At 44.3% G+C, this 16,848-nt stretch overlaps 2 protein-coding genes across 6 annotated transcripts; one reads left to right on the forward strand and one right to left on the reverse strand.

The window, feature by feature from the left end:
• Positions 1-35: 35 nt before the first annotated feature.
• khk (ketohexokinase) lies at positions 36-6,537 on the forward strand. Of its 4 annotated transcripts, XM_044123279.1 has the most exons (9): positions 52-289; positions 1,160-1,276; positions 2,388-2,522; positions 2,695-2,829; positions 4,784-4,856; positions 5,136-5,282; positions 5,353-5,441; positions 5,506-5,663; positions 5,736-6,537. In XM_044123279.1, exons 1-9 carry the CDS (start codon positions 195-197, stop codon positions 5,825-5,827), a joined length of 1,041 nt encoding a protein of 346 aa, XP_043979214.1. In that variant the 5' UTR covers positions 52-194; the 3' UTR covers positions 5,828-6,537. The 4 variants fall into 4 exon arrangements, with proteins under 4 accessions (XP_043979215.1, XP_043979214.1, XP_043979217.1 ...); XM_044123280.1 differs by lacking the exon at positions 2,388-2,522 and having other exon boundaries at positions 36-289; XM_044123282.1 differs by lacking the exon at positions 2,695-2,829.
• A 232-nt stretch (positions 6,538-6,769) lies between these two features.
• Positions 6,770-16,416, reverse strand: LOC122834657 (phospholipid transfer protein). 2 transcript variants are annotated; one of them, XM_044123274.1, is made up of 15 exons: positions 15,972-16,416; positions 14,621-14,744; positions 13,834-13,933; positions 13,626-13,754; positions 13,317-13,472; positions 13,128-13,191; positions 12,828-12,983; positions 12,582-12,758; positions 11,960-12,019; positions 11,715-11,879; positions 11,492-11,559; positions 10,729-10,771; positions 10,585-10,648; positions 10,432-10,508; positions 6,770-9,716 (listed from the first exon to the last, which is right to left on the reverse strand). In XM_044123274.1, exons 2-15 carry the CDS (start codon positions 14,730-14,732, stop codon positions 9,597-9,599), a joined length of 1,491 nt encoding a protein of 496 aa, XP_043979209.1. In that variant the 5' UTR covers positions 14,733-14,744; positions 15,972-16,416; the 3' UTR covers positions 6,770-9,596. The 2 variants fall into 2 exon arrangements, with proteins under 2 accessions (XP_043979209.1, XP_043979210.1); XM_044123275.1 differs by lacking the exon at positions 15,972-16,416 and adding an exon at positions 15,850-15,971.
• Between the last annotated feature and the right edge of the window lie 432 nt (positions 16,417-16,848).

Below are 16,848 nucleotides of genomic sequence, written 5' to 3' on the forward strand. Positions count from 1 at the left end.
TCAGAGATCACGTGACAGGAAGTGAAGTGTTCTTTACAAGATTCACTCTGAGATCTTTGCTTTGCTGTCAGAAGCTGTGGGTCTTTTATTTTGTAGCCTCCACCGACAGGAAATGAAGTAACGTGACTTTTATCTGACGATGAAAGTCCGCATCAAAGTCCAAACTGCGGGCTGAAACCAGCGCGCGGACCAACATGGCGGATCAGAAGAAGATCCTGTGTGTGGGTCTGGTTTGTCTGGACATCATCAGCGTGGTGGAGGAATACCCGGAAGAGGACACCGACACCAGGTCGGTACCGATCAGTACCGGACCAGATCATCACCAGTCTGACTGAGGTCCAGTGGTTCCAGTGGTTCCAGTGGTTCTGGGTCTAGGGGGTCCAGTGAGTTCGGTGGTTCTGGAGGTTCTGGTTCTGGTCGCCTGCTGTCTGAGCTCACCAGGGTTTTATGATGAGCCACTTATTATTTTACTGGAAGAAAATCTGAGGCCCAAACAGTTTGAAGTTTCACTGTGAAGGTGCTGCTGCTTCATCATCATCATCATCATCATCATCATCATCATCATCATCATCATCATCATCATCATCATCATCATCATCATCATCATCATCTTCTTCTTCATCATCATCAGCAGCAGCAACAGTATCAGCGTTCCAGTCAAAGGTTTCTCTGTAAAACAGTAACAGGTTTTGAACTCCGTGCCGATCTTTGACCATCCGGGTTCTTAAAAGAGAAACGAGTCGGCCAGCAGCTGGTCTACTGGTTTAACTGGGTCTACTGGTTTAACTGCTCTCACTGGGTCTACTGGTTTAACTGGGTCTACTGGTTTAACTGGGTCTACTGGTTTAACTGGGTCTACTGGTCTAATTAGTCATTTTAATAGATGTATGTGTATTTATGAACGTAGCTGATATTGCACATGAATGTGATTCATTTTCACTTTAAATGAAGGTATAAATGTTTTTTATGGAAGGAAAATATTTTGGATTTCCTTTTGAACTAGGGTCTGTCTTTCTATGAAAGTGATGAAAAATGGAATGTTACTCTAATAATTCCTCTGTAGTGTAAATGTGATCTGTCTTTTATGCAAAAACCAGCTGATGCTAACAGGATAAACCTAAAAATAATCCTAAAAACAAACATGGCTGTGTCTCTGCAGGTGTGTGTCGCAGCGATGGCAGCGTGGAGGAAACGCTTCCAACTCCTGTACGGTTCTGTCCCTGCTGGGGGCGCCGTGCGCCTTCATGGGCTCGCTGGCCGCCGGGCCGGTGGCAGAGTGAGTATCAGTCTGATCCATGCTCAGTTAGATTCATGACGGCTGCAGAACAGGTGATGATCACCATCCAGCCTCCTGATTGGTCCCTTACCGCCATGCCTGTGATTCGCTGGTCCATTATTAATGGGAACATCAGCACAGGTGAATAAATTGGCACAGGACCAGCCGGCTTCGTTAGGCGGGTCGTCTGCAGCGTTCCTCCTGTCTGACCCAAATGGATCTGCAGGTTGGTCCTCTGGTCCTCCGAGGTTCTTCTGCTGTTGACCCACTCCGGTGTTGGGCGGAGTTACTTACTTCTCCTACTGCTCTCCAGTTGGCATCATTTGCTGTTATTTCACTTGTTAACTTTGTGTTTCCTTTACTTTTAGGGCTGGGCCTTCCTTGATAGCTGGAGCCTCAGGCACCACCTACCCCTGTCTGATGTTGTCTGTGTTTTTTGAACTGAAATGAATTGTGTTGTGCTTTCTGCATAATGACAATAAAAGCTGATTCTGTTTTTTCTTCTACATCTGGTGTGGCGCTTTGTTTAACTTCCTGGAGGAGGGAATCAGCTGACATAATGCTGCCATCGCCGTGACCCAGTGGCCCGTCTCAGTCATTCACTCTGTCTGTCTCCTGAACGAAGCTACTGACTAATTCTGCCTTCTGTCTTTTATCCTGCAGCCTCTAAAAGGAGATCAGAGCTAACTGTGTTTCTCTTCCAGATGAAGCAGCTAAAGGAGCTGCTGCTAACATGAACTGATTACTTTTCATTGACACAGAAAGTTCTCCTGGTTCAGTTCTTCTGATTCTTCTTGTGACTCTGTCTAATCAAACCTCCATAGCTACTGGTTCTGAGCCTGGTTCTGGTTCTGCTGGAGGTTTCTTCCTGTTAAAGGGGAGGTTTTCCTCTCCACTGTCGCCCCCTACTGGTCTGAATGACTGGATGTTCATTAATAACTGGGATTGAGTTGACGTGGCTTTTTCTGTAAAGTCCCTAGAGTCGACTTGTGTTGAGATGCTCTAGAAATGAAAACCTGTTTCCTCTGTTGAATTCCTCTGTCCTCTCAGGGAAAACTTCTCCTGTCTTGATTCTTTTATTTTGAAATGCTGAAAAGTTTTGTGTCTGTAGCTTTATTTTGGAGGATTTTCAGAAGTTCGGTATCGACGTGTCTCTGGTTTCTGAGCATGCTCAGTGCGTATCTCCGGCCTCCGTGGTCATCAGCAGCATCCGCACAGGAAGCAGAACCATCCTGCATATGAACAGGTGTGTGTGCGTGTGTGTGTGTGTGTGTGTGTGTGTGTGTGTGTGTCTCACTGACTGCCTGTGTTTTTACAGCTTCACCATCATAGCAGACCAGTTGCGCCCCCTGCTGTTCAGCACTCTGTCAGAGCTTTTATTTTGAAGTAGATGTTCATGTTTCCTGTCTGTCTCTCAGTTTCATCATGGCCGACTTCTTGCAGCGTGCCATTGATGTGTCAGCAGTTGCTTGGCAGGTCAAAGGTCAAACTCCAAGTGCATGTTGCGTGGTTTGTCCATCCAGGGGATCTCGAACCGTCCTCCTCTACGATACGTAAGAGCCCCGCCCTCCACCACGCAGCGTTCACTCAGCGCCTCGTCACCAGCCGTTACCATGGCGACCACAAGAAGCCCACCCTGTTAGCTCCAGATTGGTCTCCATGGCAACGCAGCATCTCAGCCCACCAGCCCTTCTGCTGTCTGTGGTGATGAGGAGTTTAGTGAACGCTGCGCAAAGTGTTGAAGGAATCAGGAGGAAATGATCTGGCCTGATCCACTGCAGACTCAGCTTCAGGTTCAGAAGAACAATGTAGCCGTCGCCCAGCAGCGCTCTGCTTATGGCAGCAAAGATGGCCATGGTGCTTTGTTCATGTAGTAAATATGGCCGCCACGCTCTGTTTACGCGGTAAAGATGGCCGCCATCTCTGGATATGTTTTAAAGTTGTTGAGCGACTGCATGGCCACCAGATGTAGGGAGCTGATAAACAGAAAGCTAACAGCTAACAGTCCTTAGCGGAGCACCGACTGCAGCTGTTTCGGGGTGACCAGATCAGGATTGGAGCGTTCAGACCGCCATGACAGATTGGGATTTGGGGCGAATCCATCTACTGTATGAACGTTTCCTCTGATGGATCAGAGCCAGTTCAGTGTCCTGATCCGGGCCATGTGTGGGATTCCTCCTGGTTCTGACCCGCAGCAGCGGTATGGATGGATGGCAGAACCAACATGTCCGCCGGGCCCAGGAGCAACTCAGCGATGATGCAATGGATCCAGACGAGCTCAAAGATCAGAACCTGACAGAACCAGTCAGCCTGAAGCAGAAACTCTCTCCAAACACAACTACTGAACCTGAACTGAGTCACTGGTTCTGATCCGGATCAGGAGAACCAGGAATTGACCTGGTTAAAGTGTAAACCTTCCTGAAACCCAAACTGGACGCTAAAAAGTTTATTTAGTTCTAACTGTGCCTCATTGGTCCGTCAGTTTCACACTGTAAAAACAAGACATTTGTCTTTTCTAGTGGAAATTTCTTTGAACTTTTGAAATAAGACAAAACCAACTTACAGGTAACTTTGCAGTAAGACATAAGAACTTGTTTAAAATCAGCAATTCTTTAGTATCGGTGTTAAGAAGTACTACTTCCACTGGCAGATTATTTCATTATAATAAAATACTTTCCCATGAGTGGAATTAGTGGAGCTGGTGCTTTTTCACCAAGTTCTTAACACAAGCTCCTTTTTGCTGAAACGTTTCCTGTAAATTAGTTTAGAACTCAGATATTCACGCCAGAATCTAGACAGAAATATTTGGTTGGATTTTGTGATTTTGCAGTGTAAGGAATCCGTTGGATCAGAACCAGATGTTCTTTAGGACAGTGTTTCCCAACCCTGGTCCTCAAGGCTCACTGCCCTGCATGTTTTAGGTATTTCCTTGCTTCAGTGCAGCTGATTTTAATTGATGACTGATTAACAGGTTGAGTCAGGCACATTAAAGCAGGGAAACCTCTAAAACATGTAGGACAGTGTGCCTTGAGGACCAGGGTTGGGAAACACTGCTTTAGGAAGTCTGCAGTGGTTTGGGTTTAATTCAGTAATTAATGCATCTTTATGTTCATCAATCAGCCACCAATGAGAGAATAACATCCATTCATCATGACCAGAAAACTGTAAAAACTCCTTTAAGGTTCAGTTTGATTTTTAAATATAAAAATATTTTTATTATATTTCCTGTTTAGAACGGAATGATTTGTATTTTATCCAGACAAATCAATTTTAATGATTAAAAACTCAAATCCATAAAGTTTAATTTCAATGTTTGTGATTTTAGACGTTTATGCTGAACATGAAACTCGTCTTCCTCGATGAAGGTCGTCAGGTCAAACAGAACCGGGCCAGAACCTCGGGTCCCGACTCCAGGCCTCCTGTGAATGTTTGACCTGAAGGACTGGATGAGGTTCTGGACTGAACCCGTTCTGGTTCTGTAGAACTGAACCCGGTTCTGTCTGTCAGGGATCTTCCTGACGTAACGGCCGAGGACTTTTCCAGAATCGACCTGGCTCAGTTCAAGTGGATCCACTGGGAGGTGAGGAACCAGAACCAGACCAGTGGTCCCACTATACACTAGTGAAGCTGAACATCCCGTCCACTGGTTCTGGACTGGTGAGACCCGATAAACCAGAACCGCTTCTCTCTAACAGACCTGATAAATTTATGAACTTTAAAACTGTTTTTATTGAGAATGATCGAAAGAATCGGATTCACTGAGGCTGAACGGCTTTCTGTTGACACTGGTTTGACTGGGTGAACTGGGATTTTAGTGTGCTACTGGGTTTTATTGGGTGTTTACTGGTGTTTTTCTCAGGGCCGTAACGCTGGCCAACAGGTGAAGATGATCCAGCAGGTTGAGAAGTTTAACGCCCAGCTTCCTGATCATCAGAGGATCGGCATCTCCGTGGAGATTGAGAAAATCAGAGAGCCGCTGTACGAGCTCTTCCCCTACGGAGACGTGGTACGGAACCGTCCAGGTTCGGATGGATCCGGTCCGACCCGTCAGTGATCAGGTTCTGGTTGTTTTCCAGGTATTTGTCAGCAAAGATGTCGCTCGTCACTTTGGCTTCGACTCGCCTGAAGCGGCTCTGAAAGGACTCTACCCTCGAGTGAAGAAGGGGTGAGGGAGCAAAGTTCAGAGGAATGACACAGACGGTTCTGGTTCTGACCCGTCTGTCTTTCAGGGCTGTCCTGATCTGTGCCTGGGCAGAAAAGGGAGCCGACGCTTTGGGTCCTGACGGTCTGCTGCTCCACTCCGACGCTTTTCCTCCTGAAACGCTGGTGGACACGCTGGGAGCCGGAGACACGTTCAACGCCGGCGTCCTCTACACGCTGTCCAACGGTGAGGCGGCTGGCCCGGTTCCACTGGTTCTGACCCGGTCTGGTTCTGATCCGTTAACGTTTCTGTCTGCAGGAGGAAGTGTGCAGGACGCGCTGGTCTTTGGCTGCAGGATAGCAGGCAGGAAGTGTGGTTTCCATGGTTACGACGGCATCAGAGAGAAGTGATGCAGAACCTGTTGGTTCCTCTGGGAACGTTAATAATTCATTAGATTGATGACCTGAAATAACTTCTAGATCTGATCAATAATTAATCGTCTATAAAGAGAAGTGTTTATTTTTACTTAAATAATGCATTTCTATGGATAAACTGAAGAGCAGAGATTATGTTGGTGGATTGTTGCTCACTGGTGATCCGACTGGCTGCATGTTCACTGCTGTGGATCGCCATGGTAACGGTACCATCTGAGCTGAGAGCTGTTTTCGTTTTGTTAAGTAAACGAGCTCTAAATATGACTCAGATTCAATAAATCAGAATAGTGCAGGAAGTTCATTTATTTTTAACGCAGTGGAACATTAATGTTCAGCCAATGAAAACAAGATAACAATATTACATCAGAGCCGCCGAGACATCATAATAGATAAATATGGGATTAATACAAAGTTTGTGGAAGATATGCTTAAAGATGATCCTTTAAAGATTGGATAGATTTTATCCAGAATGTGTTTCTGTGATGAATGAGACATAATAGGACAAAACAGCTTTAAAAACAAAGTTTAAGCCCCTGTTGCTTGTTTCATAATTGATGATTGCATCATGCTTTTATGATGTAAAGCACTTTGCTAAAATGTTCTATACTGACGAACTTGACTGGATTAAAAACTACTTAACTGATCAGACCAGAACCAATGTGAATAAAGTCTGAATTTAAGCTGAAGGGTGAAAAGTGTCTTTTATTATTATTATTATTATTATTATTATTATTATTATTATTATTATTATTATTATTATTATTAATAATAATTTTTAGAATAATTCAAATTGAGTTTCAGGAAAGCAGGCCTGTAACCTGTAACCTTCTCAGTTCCTGTAGATTTTGTGTTGTGCTGTCAGCTCCCGCTGCTGAATTTTAAATTAATCCTTTAATTCCGTAAAATAATCCCCTCCCGTGTGACGTCCACTTCTTCTTCAGACGTTTTTATTTTAACCTTATTTGTTACAGTAAATAACAACAACACATAACTGTGTACATATCAGAACATTTTACAGGGGAACATAAAATAAAATATAATAAAATGACAGTATTTCTTCAGACGTCTGATGTGACGGAAGATGAGGAATCCTCGGAGCTTCATTTCAACATTGTCCGATATAGAAGCTCAGAGTGGACAAAATTAAGAGATGATAACTCTTAAGTTATTCAACTTAAGAGTTATCTTAAGTTGAATAACTTAAGATAACAGAAGGACAGAAGGCAGCGTTGGTTCAAAGGTAGAGTTTTCTATGGACTTAAAGTTGTTTCACAATTATTTAATAAAAAAAAACCCACGTCACACAAACAAACAAAAGAAAAATAGTTGTGATCTAAACTTTTGGATTTTCAAAAAGAAAATGTTTCAAACAATAAAAATGATCTCAAACAAATTTTTTAAAACAAAAAAAAATGTTTACAAAGCTTTTTTAAATTTTAATCACTATTTTTGTTTAAAACTTTTACTTTTGAATATCAGAATTTTTTGCTTGACAGCCTAAGTGTTTGGTTGAGTCTAAAAATTTTTATGCTCCCTTTCTTTGCTTGAACTCGACGATTTTTGCTTGCGCTTCTCACATGAACATCTTGGGCGGGGCCTAAAGACGAGCGACGTAAGACGTGTGCCTATTGGTTAGCGCTTACTAAGGCGGATGACGGGCGATGTAAGACGTGTTCCTATTGGTTAGCGCTTACTAAAGCGGATGACTCGGACTCCCCGCGATCTCAGAACTCTGTCCCGAACTGCAGGGCTTCGGTGACGGGAGACAAAATGTGAATGGTAAATAATCATCACAAAATTACACCGTTTAGCAGCTACTCAAGTGTCCACCCTGTTTTAGAGAAGAAATCTTACACATTTTATGACGACAGTCACATATTTTGTCTGCCGTGATCCCCGGTAGCATATCGTGCTAGCTAATGTTATCACTAGGTAATGTTAGCACTAGCTAATGTTAGCACTACGTAAAGTGCATAAACTAGGCTTGTTTAATATTCGCCTGTCTTTATGTTGAATTCGTTAACTAGCGCATCTCTTCCTCCAAATGTATCTGGAGGAAATATGTTAAAAACTGTTGCGTAATCCTCCGTGTTAACTAGCATTGAAGCTAAAGTGGAAAAACAGCGGATTGCTGCACCAATGTTATTAGGTCCACATTAATATGCACTGCACGCCAAGTGACTGTACAGATTATTTATTTAGCAAGCACATCATCCGTGCTGTGGATGGGGGGAGGCAATGTAACTCTGTCTGTGTGTGTGTGTGTCTCGTACTTAGTTTTATTTAGAATTAGATGTAGTATACCCTTTGCTGTGTTATGTTATGAAATGAAATTGGTGTACTCCTACCTCCCCATCCTAGTCTGATGAGCAGAGAGCAGCTGAGGCAGGACAGGCTGGTGGTTTTACTGAACAGAGCGATTCCTCCAGCCAGAGGATCAGAACGTGAGGATGGAGAAACCAGCAGGTGTCGAATCAGAGACGGCCAGGTAGAGAAGTAAGTGTTGCTTTTAAGGGCCAGGTGTATTTGTCTAACTATATTTCTAAAAGTCAGCTTCTTTATTTAGTTTAAAAAGAATAATAATTCTCACAATTTAACTGAGATAATTATTTTTTTGTTTGAAACATTTTTTTTTTGGATTGAATAATTGTGAAATAAATTTAACTTCATAGTTTCCTGGATCCGGGCAGTTTGCTGGCTAGCACTCACTAGCGCTAAGCTATCTGGGTTTATCAAGTTCCCGCTTGATAGTAGTAGTTGGCAAAATTATTGATTCATCAATGCTTTCCACTTTTTTCACCAATTAAATATTGATTTGAAAAAGCCTGTGAATCAAGATTTCCTGTTGCCATGGTGAGAAACACTGTGTCGTTTTAAACGGTTCTGCATCTTGAGTTTATTTGCGGTTGGTGGGCATTAACTTGTAAACATTAATAACCTAAATCAGCCGATCATAAACAACATGAGTTGTTCAGATCACAGATCTTTCCCCCAAAACACAAGATGACCGCGAAACTAAAATGATTGCTGGTCTAAATTTAATAACTTAACTCCTTTTTACTCAGAGCCTTTAGTATCATGAAAAACCACAAGAAAAAATATCGGAATTCAGCAAAAAAACTGTAATTGAGCTTCAAGTCCTGCTGTGAAACCTTAAACAGAAACTCTGAGAAACTCAGAAACTATGACATCATCAAGTCAACCTTCTGACTACAACTCAGAGTTTTTATTAAAGGGGTTTTATTTATAAGGGACAGTTTGGAAACCTTTCAGATGTTCAGTTAGATGTTAAGAAGTCTTTAGTCTGTGAGATTAAAAGGAAGTTCTGGTCGGCACATAAATAAAATGATTTAACTGGAAAGTGTCAGAAAGCAGGTTTTTATGTTTGTGTCAGTAAAACTTGTTGAATCTGCTGCTGCTGCGTCACACTTTCCTCAGTCTGTCAGTATTTACATCATCTATTTATATCAGATCAGCAGAAGATTATGACCACCAACAGTTCCAGCCCCTCAGATTGGACGTCTCTGCTTCTAAGGTTTGGTTCCACGGTCCAGTCTGTGTTCTCACACACATGCACACACACTATGGGAGCTAAACATGCTCCCTCACATTCTTACACCGAACCGGTACCAATGCTTAGTTACCCTCAGCTCTGTGGTGCCCTCTAATGGCGGCTCGGAGGTGTTTTGGGAGTAAAACGGTAAGCAGGCGGTCATAATGTTCTGCCTGCCTGGTCCAGTTCTTCTTAGACAGCGGTGCTGGTGGCGTTGCTGTTGCTGGCGGTGGGTTGGATGTCACTGCTTCCTGCCATCATTTCCCTCAGGCCTTTGCTGAAGTGAAGATTGGCTCCGATCACGATGAAACCCTGCGGAGCAACACAGCCTGATGATTGGTTGCAGCTCAGATGTGGTTTGTTACGCAGCTTCGCTGGTCAGGAGACCGGCTGCACATTGCGTCCCCGTACCACGATAAAGGGGAACTTGTTGTGCAAAATTCACATTTTGCATATTTTTGCAACCGACTGGGATTCACTGCAACCGCAGTGAATCCCAGTCCGTTTCCTAGCAACCGCAGTGAATCCCAGTCCGTTTCCTAGCAACCGCAGTGAATCCCGGTCCGTTTCCTAGCAACCGCAGTGAATCCCGGTCCGTTTCCTAGCAGCCGCAGTGAATCCCGGTCCGTTTCCTAGCAACCGCAGTGAATCCCGGTCCGTTTCCTAGCAACCGCAGTGAATCCCAGTCCGTTTTTCAAAGATGTTTGGTTGTATAACATTGTCTTGTGCCAGAGTAATCAATGAGTTGGGGGCGTGGCCAACAGCAGCTGATTTGCGTTTAAAGAGACAGAGACCCTAAAACAGCTCATTATGAAAGAGGCTTCATATCCAGATCTGACTAGAATAAAATCTGGTTGATTTTGTGAAAAGAATGTAATGAACATGTTTTGTATAGATCATAGACCGGTCCTAACCTGTTAAAGGAAACGTCACCTTTAAAGATTCATCAGTTCCAGAGAGGCTGGATGTTTGTAAAGCATAAAAACAAACGGATGAAAAACTCTGCAAGTATCAGAGGTGAACACACATTGTGATACTCCACCACCTCCTCGATGAAATCCATCCCATCAGCCAGCGGGATCCGGACTCCCCTCTTGGTCCAGTCTAGACTCAGAACCAGAACAAAACCACTCAGAGCAGCGCTGGAAGGTCTGGTTGCAGAGAAGAAGCAGGTTCTTACTGTTGATGAGAGGAACCACGGACATCTGCAGCATGGTCTTCAGAGGAGCCTGCAGAGGAATCAGCTGCAGACAAACAGACGGTCAGAACCGGTTCTGTGGGTCCATCAGGAGGCATTGAAACCAGGAAGTAAAGACACACTTACAGCCAGAGACTCCAGAGCTGACTGGTTGGAGAAAATCTTAAACCTGGAAGAAAACAAAGATCAATCTAGAAATGAGGAGTTGGAGCAAAATTTGACTGTAGACCAAGATCTGGTTTCAGAATTAAGGCTCCATCGTTCACACCAGGCCTGTTCAGTCCACTTTAACCTGACTGCGGAGCGTCTGTCTAGTTCTAAAGCAGGAAGTGGACTACAGCGCAGGGCATTCTGGGTAAATACAACCAAAGCTAACATGTTAGCCTAGCGCTAGCAGCAGAAATGTCTCCTGGTCTTCAGCCAAAGACTAAAGAGAAATCCTCCAACACTAAAATCTGACGCCTCCATCTTGTTTCCATCTGGTGAAGAAGGAAGTTGCTCTCAGTGTCTTCAGAGGTTTTTGTGTGGTTTCCTTCAGTGGTTATTGGTGCAGCGCCCCCACAGGCCAGGAGGGGAACAGGTTGGTTTGACTCAGAGCCACAGCAGCTGGAGGGGGAGCAGATGTTCTGGTTCCAGTAGAACCGGGTCGACGAATAGAAACACTGCTGTTTCAAAATCAAAATTGCTTCAAAATCAATCAAGAAACAAGCTGCTTCAACATTTATTGTCTCACTTTAAAAACCTTTGGAACTGAGTTCTCCGGACTATTGGAGAAACAGCCTAAGTGTTGAACCAGATGTGACTTCAGTTTGAGTCCAGAACCAGGAAGAGTTTGCGGTTTAAGTTTAGAACTAGGGTTGTGTTTAAGGGATGCAAGTGAGACCTTTACCTGCGTAGATCAGCATGCACAGCCAGGCGTTTTCCTCTCATGGAAACTTTTGCATTAAACTTAGCTTCCTGCAGAAAGAGAAAATAGTTGTCTTTGAACTAGCACATTTAAATTCTTGTTCAGCCCAGTCTACTAAACTGGGAGTTCTGACTGGTTGGGCTGCAACCAGTCAGACTGAGGGTCCAACAATATCAGACCGAATGTAGTTGTGTGTGTTTGGTACCATGGTCATACTGCTGAGCTGGACCGGAGATTGGCCTGGGGGCAGAACCATCACCTTGACGATGGCTGTCATGACAACGGTGGCCCCGGACGTCTTGATGGAGGTTTTTGGGGGCGAGTTGACAGCAAGCTGCAGGGACAGTGGTGCATCCACCAGAGATGGGTTCTGACGGAACAACATCAAGAACATCAGGAACTACTGAGGACTACAATGACCGGTTCAGATTGAGTTCTGGTTCTGCTGACCATCATCATGATGGTTCCGAAATACGTCGTCCTCAGCAACACCTCCAGATCTTTGGGCATCTGAAGGAAAAACAGGCAGAAGTTCAGTCTGGGTATCTTTGATTGTTGACTGACTGTTTGGGTAGTGACTGATTGGTAGGTTGGTTGTTTTATTGATTGGTTGGTTGATTGATTGAGTTAAAAAAAAACTGCACCTAAAATGTATCTTAAATGGTCAGAGACAGAAGAGAAGACATATCTGTTCTTCTCTAGTTGTTCTCTCTTGACCTTTAACCTTAATATGCAGGGACCTCCACTGAGGATGACCAACCACAGCTCCTCTGAGATCATTTTGAGGTCATTCTACCTTGGCACTGGGCTCACATTGCGGAGGTTGGCGTTAAAAGACCCCAGGATCAGAAACGTTTCATTTGTCCTTCAGGTGAATTGTGGATGTTTGTTGCTAAAATATTCAAGTTCTTTATTAGGAGGAAGATTTCTTTACTTTTGTGAAGAGTAAGTCTCTGACTTCAGATTTGAATCTGTTCGGCCCTTAAGGAACTTTAATTTCTATCTCTGAATCTTAGTGCCGTCTTGAGGTTCTGTGTGAGTCGGGTCCAGTGACCTGTCTGTTCTGGTTCACCTTCTCGTTGACGATGTGCATTTGGAAGATCCCAGCAGAGTAGTAGGCGAACATCCCGCTGTCGAAGAAGAACTCAGACAGAGCGAGGTAGACCATGCGGTCGTACTCCCTGATGACCGGCTCCACTGCGTAGTTCACCAGCGGCTGGTTCTGGTTGGACAGGTCAAAGAACATCCCCTGCAGAACCGACGAACCGTTGGTACCAGCTCTAACCCAGTTCTGTCACAACATGGCGACGAGTCCTACCCTGAAGTTCATGTCGAGGCTCTGCGACGTCACCACGGGATCGCTGATCAAAGAGTAGTCGATCCCGATGTAGTGATCCACTTCGCTCCGCACCGGGATCGTCTCCAACATGGCGTTCACGTGAACCAGAGCAGCGTGGTTCAGCGCCGGGCAGATCTGCCGTGAAAAAGCACAAGTTCAGAGGCAGAAGACCAGGTCCGGGCTAGAGCCAGATCCTGTTCTGAACACCCAACAAAATCCAAGTCAGGATCCGGTTCTGGCTCTGATCAGAACTGGGACCGGATCAGAGAGTGGACCCACCTGTTGGTTCAGGAAGAATCGCATCCCGGTGGTCAGAAATCGGGCCAGAAAGTCATAAACTTTCCTGAAAACAGAAGATCCTGGTTAGGTCACATACCAGCCTGGCAGCTACTTCCTGTTATTGATCAGTGATTGGCTGATCGATTCTGGTTCTGGATTTGGGTATGTCGCTCTCTGATTGGGTTGTACCCAAGCGTCCCGCTGAACTCCGCCCTCATTTTCTTGATCTTGGCGTCACAGCTGATGTTGTTGATCTTCAGCCGCCCTCCGTCGTCTCGGATCAGGTTCACGGCCGTGTTGATGTTGACGCCGTCGGCCGACGCGTTGATGTTCCCCGTGTCGTAGCTGGACAAACAACCAGGCAGCCATGTTTTCACTGTTTTCCAACCATTTAAACTTTAAAAAGGTCAAGTAACTGATCAAATCAGTTGTCTCCCAGCCCTGACTGTTGGATTTAACATCAGAAATCAATTTGATCAGTTAGAAGCATCAACTCACAAGAACCAATAGAGGATCCGGCGCTGGAAGCTCAGCGCGATGGACGAGTTCTGAACGTCGAACAGCAGACCGACGTCTGGGAGGAACCGCAGGTCCGCATGGCTCAGGTTCAGTTCTGTGATCTTCACGCTGAGCAGAGAGGAAGACCTAATGAATCGGATCATGACCAGCGCCTCGGTCCGCCAGCAGAACCGGCAGCAGAACTCACTCTGTGATGGTGTACTGGAACCGGCCCTCGGTCCCCTTCATCTCCGGCATGCTGATGTTACTGAGCTCCTCTTCCACAAACTTCTGAGTCTCAAGCTTTACTGGGAAAACACAAAACACACACACACACACACACACACACAGTTGCACGCTGTTACACATTGACACACACTAATAATATAATAATAAATAATTCCTTATTTTTGATACAAGTTCCACTGGCAGATTATTTCACTTCTAACAAAATATTTTCCATGTTATAAGTGAAATAATCTCCCAGAAGAATTTGTTCTTTTTATTAATATTCAGGAATTACTGACTTAAAAAACACTTCGATATCTTACTGAAAAGTTACTTATGAATTAGTTTTATTTGATTTTAAGTGAACTCAGAAATTTGCACCTGAATCTACAGTTTTGTTTTTGCAGTGTGTTTTAGTTCCATCCTTTTACGTCACGTTGTAATAAATTCATATTCATCCACCTTCACTGATCTCACATTTAATCAATCAATAATCAGTGAGTCAATTAATCACAAGATAAATTAAAATGAGCCAATAATTTTTTTCTGGTTTTGGTTGTTGATTTTTATTTTAAATATTTAAACTATCTTCCAGCTCCAGTGGAATTAAAGTTCAGAGAGCAAACGTTTTGTTATTTATTACTGGGAAATATTATTGTTTCTTGCAATAATTATTGGGATCATTTTTCCACGAGGCAGTTCAAACATGAGCCTTAAAGAAACCATCAGCTCTGAGCTGGTTCTGCTCTGCAGGTCCAGTTACTCACACAGCTCCAGGCCTTTATTGGTGATCCGGATCTTACAGCCGGCTGGTTCTGGAGCCGCCATGATGGAGCCCAGCAGCGACAGGAAGAGGAGCGGCAAGAGGAGGGAAGTCATCCTGACCTGGAGCTGCAAGGAAACAGACCAGATAGTTCTGGTTCTGGTTCTGGTTCTGGAGAGGAGTAAATTTCCTCCAAAAAATGCTGAACTTTTGAGATTAAACTCAGAAATTTCCCCCAAAAAAACTTGGATATTAGTGAAATCTTCTAGAAACAAGAAATTTTCTTGTTTCTAGAAAATTAATCTCAAAATTTACAATTTTCTTAGGAAAATTTTTTTATATCTCAAAACTTTCTTCTTTTTTTTTCCAGAAAATGTGTGACTGAGCTCAGGAATGAACTTGTTTTTTCTAGAATATTTCTGAGATTAATCTCAGATTAGATTTTTTGGGGTGTAGATTTTCTCCTCTTTTCCATCAGCAGCAGCGCTGTAGAAAGATGTTTGTTAGAAGATGCAATCTGCTGGTTCTGTTCATCAGACGGTGTTCTCATGTCGGACCTCGACAGAAGCGTTTATTCTGCAGAGCGAGGTGTTGAAGGGAGGGGGCCGTTGTCCCAGATGGAGACAGGAAGCGGGTCGGGGGTTTCAGGCTGTTGTGAAACAAACTGGGGTTACTGCAGTTCATGCTGAGCTCTTGTTGAAATGGGGTCACATGGAGAGATGTTTTCAGCTTTCTGTTCACGCAGCAGGACCGCCAGGCGGGCCGAAGCCGCTGACCGGACCCAGCGGTTCTGTCACCTCTCCATCAATGATCAGTCAGAAATAAACAGATGAGGAAAACAAGATGCCTGTGAGTCACAGCTCAGGGTTCAGCACACCCACACATTTCACCCAATGAACTTTAACCTTTTCAGCCAGACGGGGCCTGCAGACCAAACCCAGGGCGCAGTTAACCCAGCAGCAGATGTTTAATCACAGCGGTTTACTGAACAGCCAATCAGCTTACAGCTGCTGCAGACACGTGACCGCAGTCGTTAGCTCCATCTGTCTGCCAAAAACTGATGCTGACCTCTGACCTCTGACCTTTGACCTGATCCAAAGCCAAACTGAACCTCCCAGATCATCAAGGTCCGGTTTGAGTCGACCCAGATCATCCGAGTCAGGCTGAAAACACGGAATCAGACCTGAAACAGCTGGATCCAGGAGAACCGGAGCCGGTTCTGGAAACACTCACCTCCTCCTCCCCATGGCCGCAGACCGTTACTCTGTTACTCCTGATAATCTGTAGTTAATCTGCAGTCAGTCTGCCTCTGGCTCCATCTGAACTTTCCTCTGAATGTCTGAGCAGAAACTCACCGTGGCGCTGCAGGAGGAGGAGTTGTGACCCGTCGGTTCTGGTTGGTTGTTTCTGCTCTGCCGGCTCGGTTGACTCTGAGTGTCTGATTCTCTGTGGAGAGTTTTATCCCCAGGGACTGACTCCGCCCCCTGCTCTTCCTCCTCCTCTGCATCCTGGATGAAGCTCAGCCGAAGCTGCTGCTTTTCACTTAGGAAGAATAAAGTTTTTTTAATGTTCAGGTTATTTGCAGCAGCTGAACTTCACACTGAAGATCTACAAACATTCGACCTTCAACTGGAAAACCAAACGAGCTCAAAGCTGCAGAATGTAACGTTTATAAAAAAAGCATTCATCTCCTCCTCTGTCATCTGCAGTAATGCAGGATTCTGTCAGAAACAGCCAATCAGAACCAGGAGGAGGGTCTTGATGCTGTTAATCATCCCTGTGTAAGCGCTGCTAAGAAACAACTTTCAGCTCCATGAGAACTGTTTGTCCACCATCATCTGTGACTATCTGTCTCTATAGATCGACTTTAAAACAATGATTTCTACATGAAATCATCAGTATGCCCCCCCTGGTGTTGGTACTGTGTACTGCACCTTTCATCCACAGCACGTCTTCTGGTCTTTGACCGTCCAGAAGTCTGGTGTTAAACATTAAGTTATGTGAGAAATAACTTACAGCTCAGGAATACGTTAGACAAACAGTATCTTGTTTCTCACAAATCTGCAAAGCTAAATGTTTTATCTTCTTACTGTGAGGTTTAAATGATAAATTTGAATCAAACAAAATGCAGATATTAAAATTTTTTCACCAGTGTGATTTTTAATCTTGTACTTTTGATCTGTGTAAGTAGGTGACGGTATCATGTGCATATCGGTGGATGTCTGTTCTTGT

Source organism: Gambusia affinis, linkage group LG07, assembly GCF_019740435.1.
Source record: "Gambusia affinis linkage group LG07, SWU_Gaff_1.0, whole genome shotgun sequence".
Taxonomy (NCBI): Eukaryota; Metazoa; Chordata; class Actinopteri; order Cyprinodontiformes; family Poeciliidae; genus Gambusia; species Gambusia affinis.

What these genes read in the sequence shown, in the direction of transcription:
- khk (XM_044123279.1), top strand. Translation starts at nt 195, where the DNA reads ATGGCGGATCAGAAGAAGATCCTGTGTGTGGGTCTGGTTTGTCTGGAC. An exon ending in ACCATCCTGCATATGAACAG is followed by an intron (nt 2,523 to 2,694) that starts GTGTGTGTGCGT and finishes TCTGTCTCTCAG; the next exon opens with TTTCATCATGGCCGACTTCT. An exon ending in TCAAGTGGATCCACTGGGAG is followed by an intron (nt 4,857 to 5,135) that starts GTGAGGAACCAG and finishes TGTTTTTCTCAG; the next exon opens with GGCCGTAACGCTGGCCAACA.
- LOC122834657 (XM_044123274.1), bottom strand. Translation starts at nt 14,732, where the DNA reads ATGACTTCCCTCCTCTTGCCGCTCCTCTTCCTGTCGCTGCTGGGCTCC. An exon ending in TTCCAGTACACCATCACAGA is followed by an intron (nt 13,755 to 13,833) that starts GTGAGTTCTGCT and finishes CTCTCTGCTCAG; the next exon opens with CGTGAAGATCACAGAACTGA. An exon ending in GTGCATGCTGATCTACGCAG is followed by an intron (nt 10,772 to 11,491) that starts GTAAAGGTCTCA and finishes GTTTTCTTCCAG; the next exon opens with GTTTAAGATTTTCTCCAACC.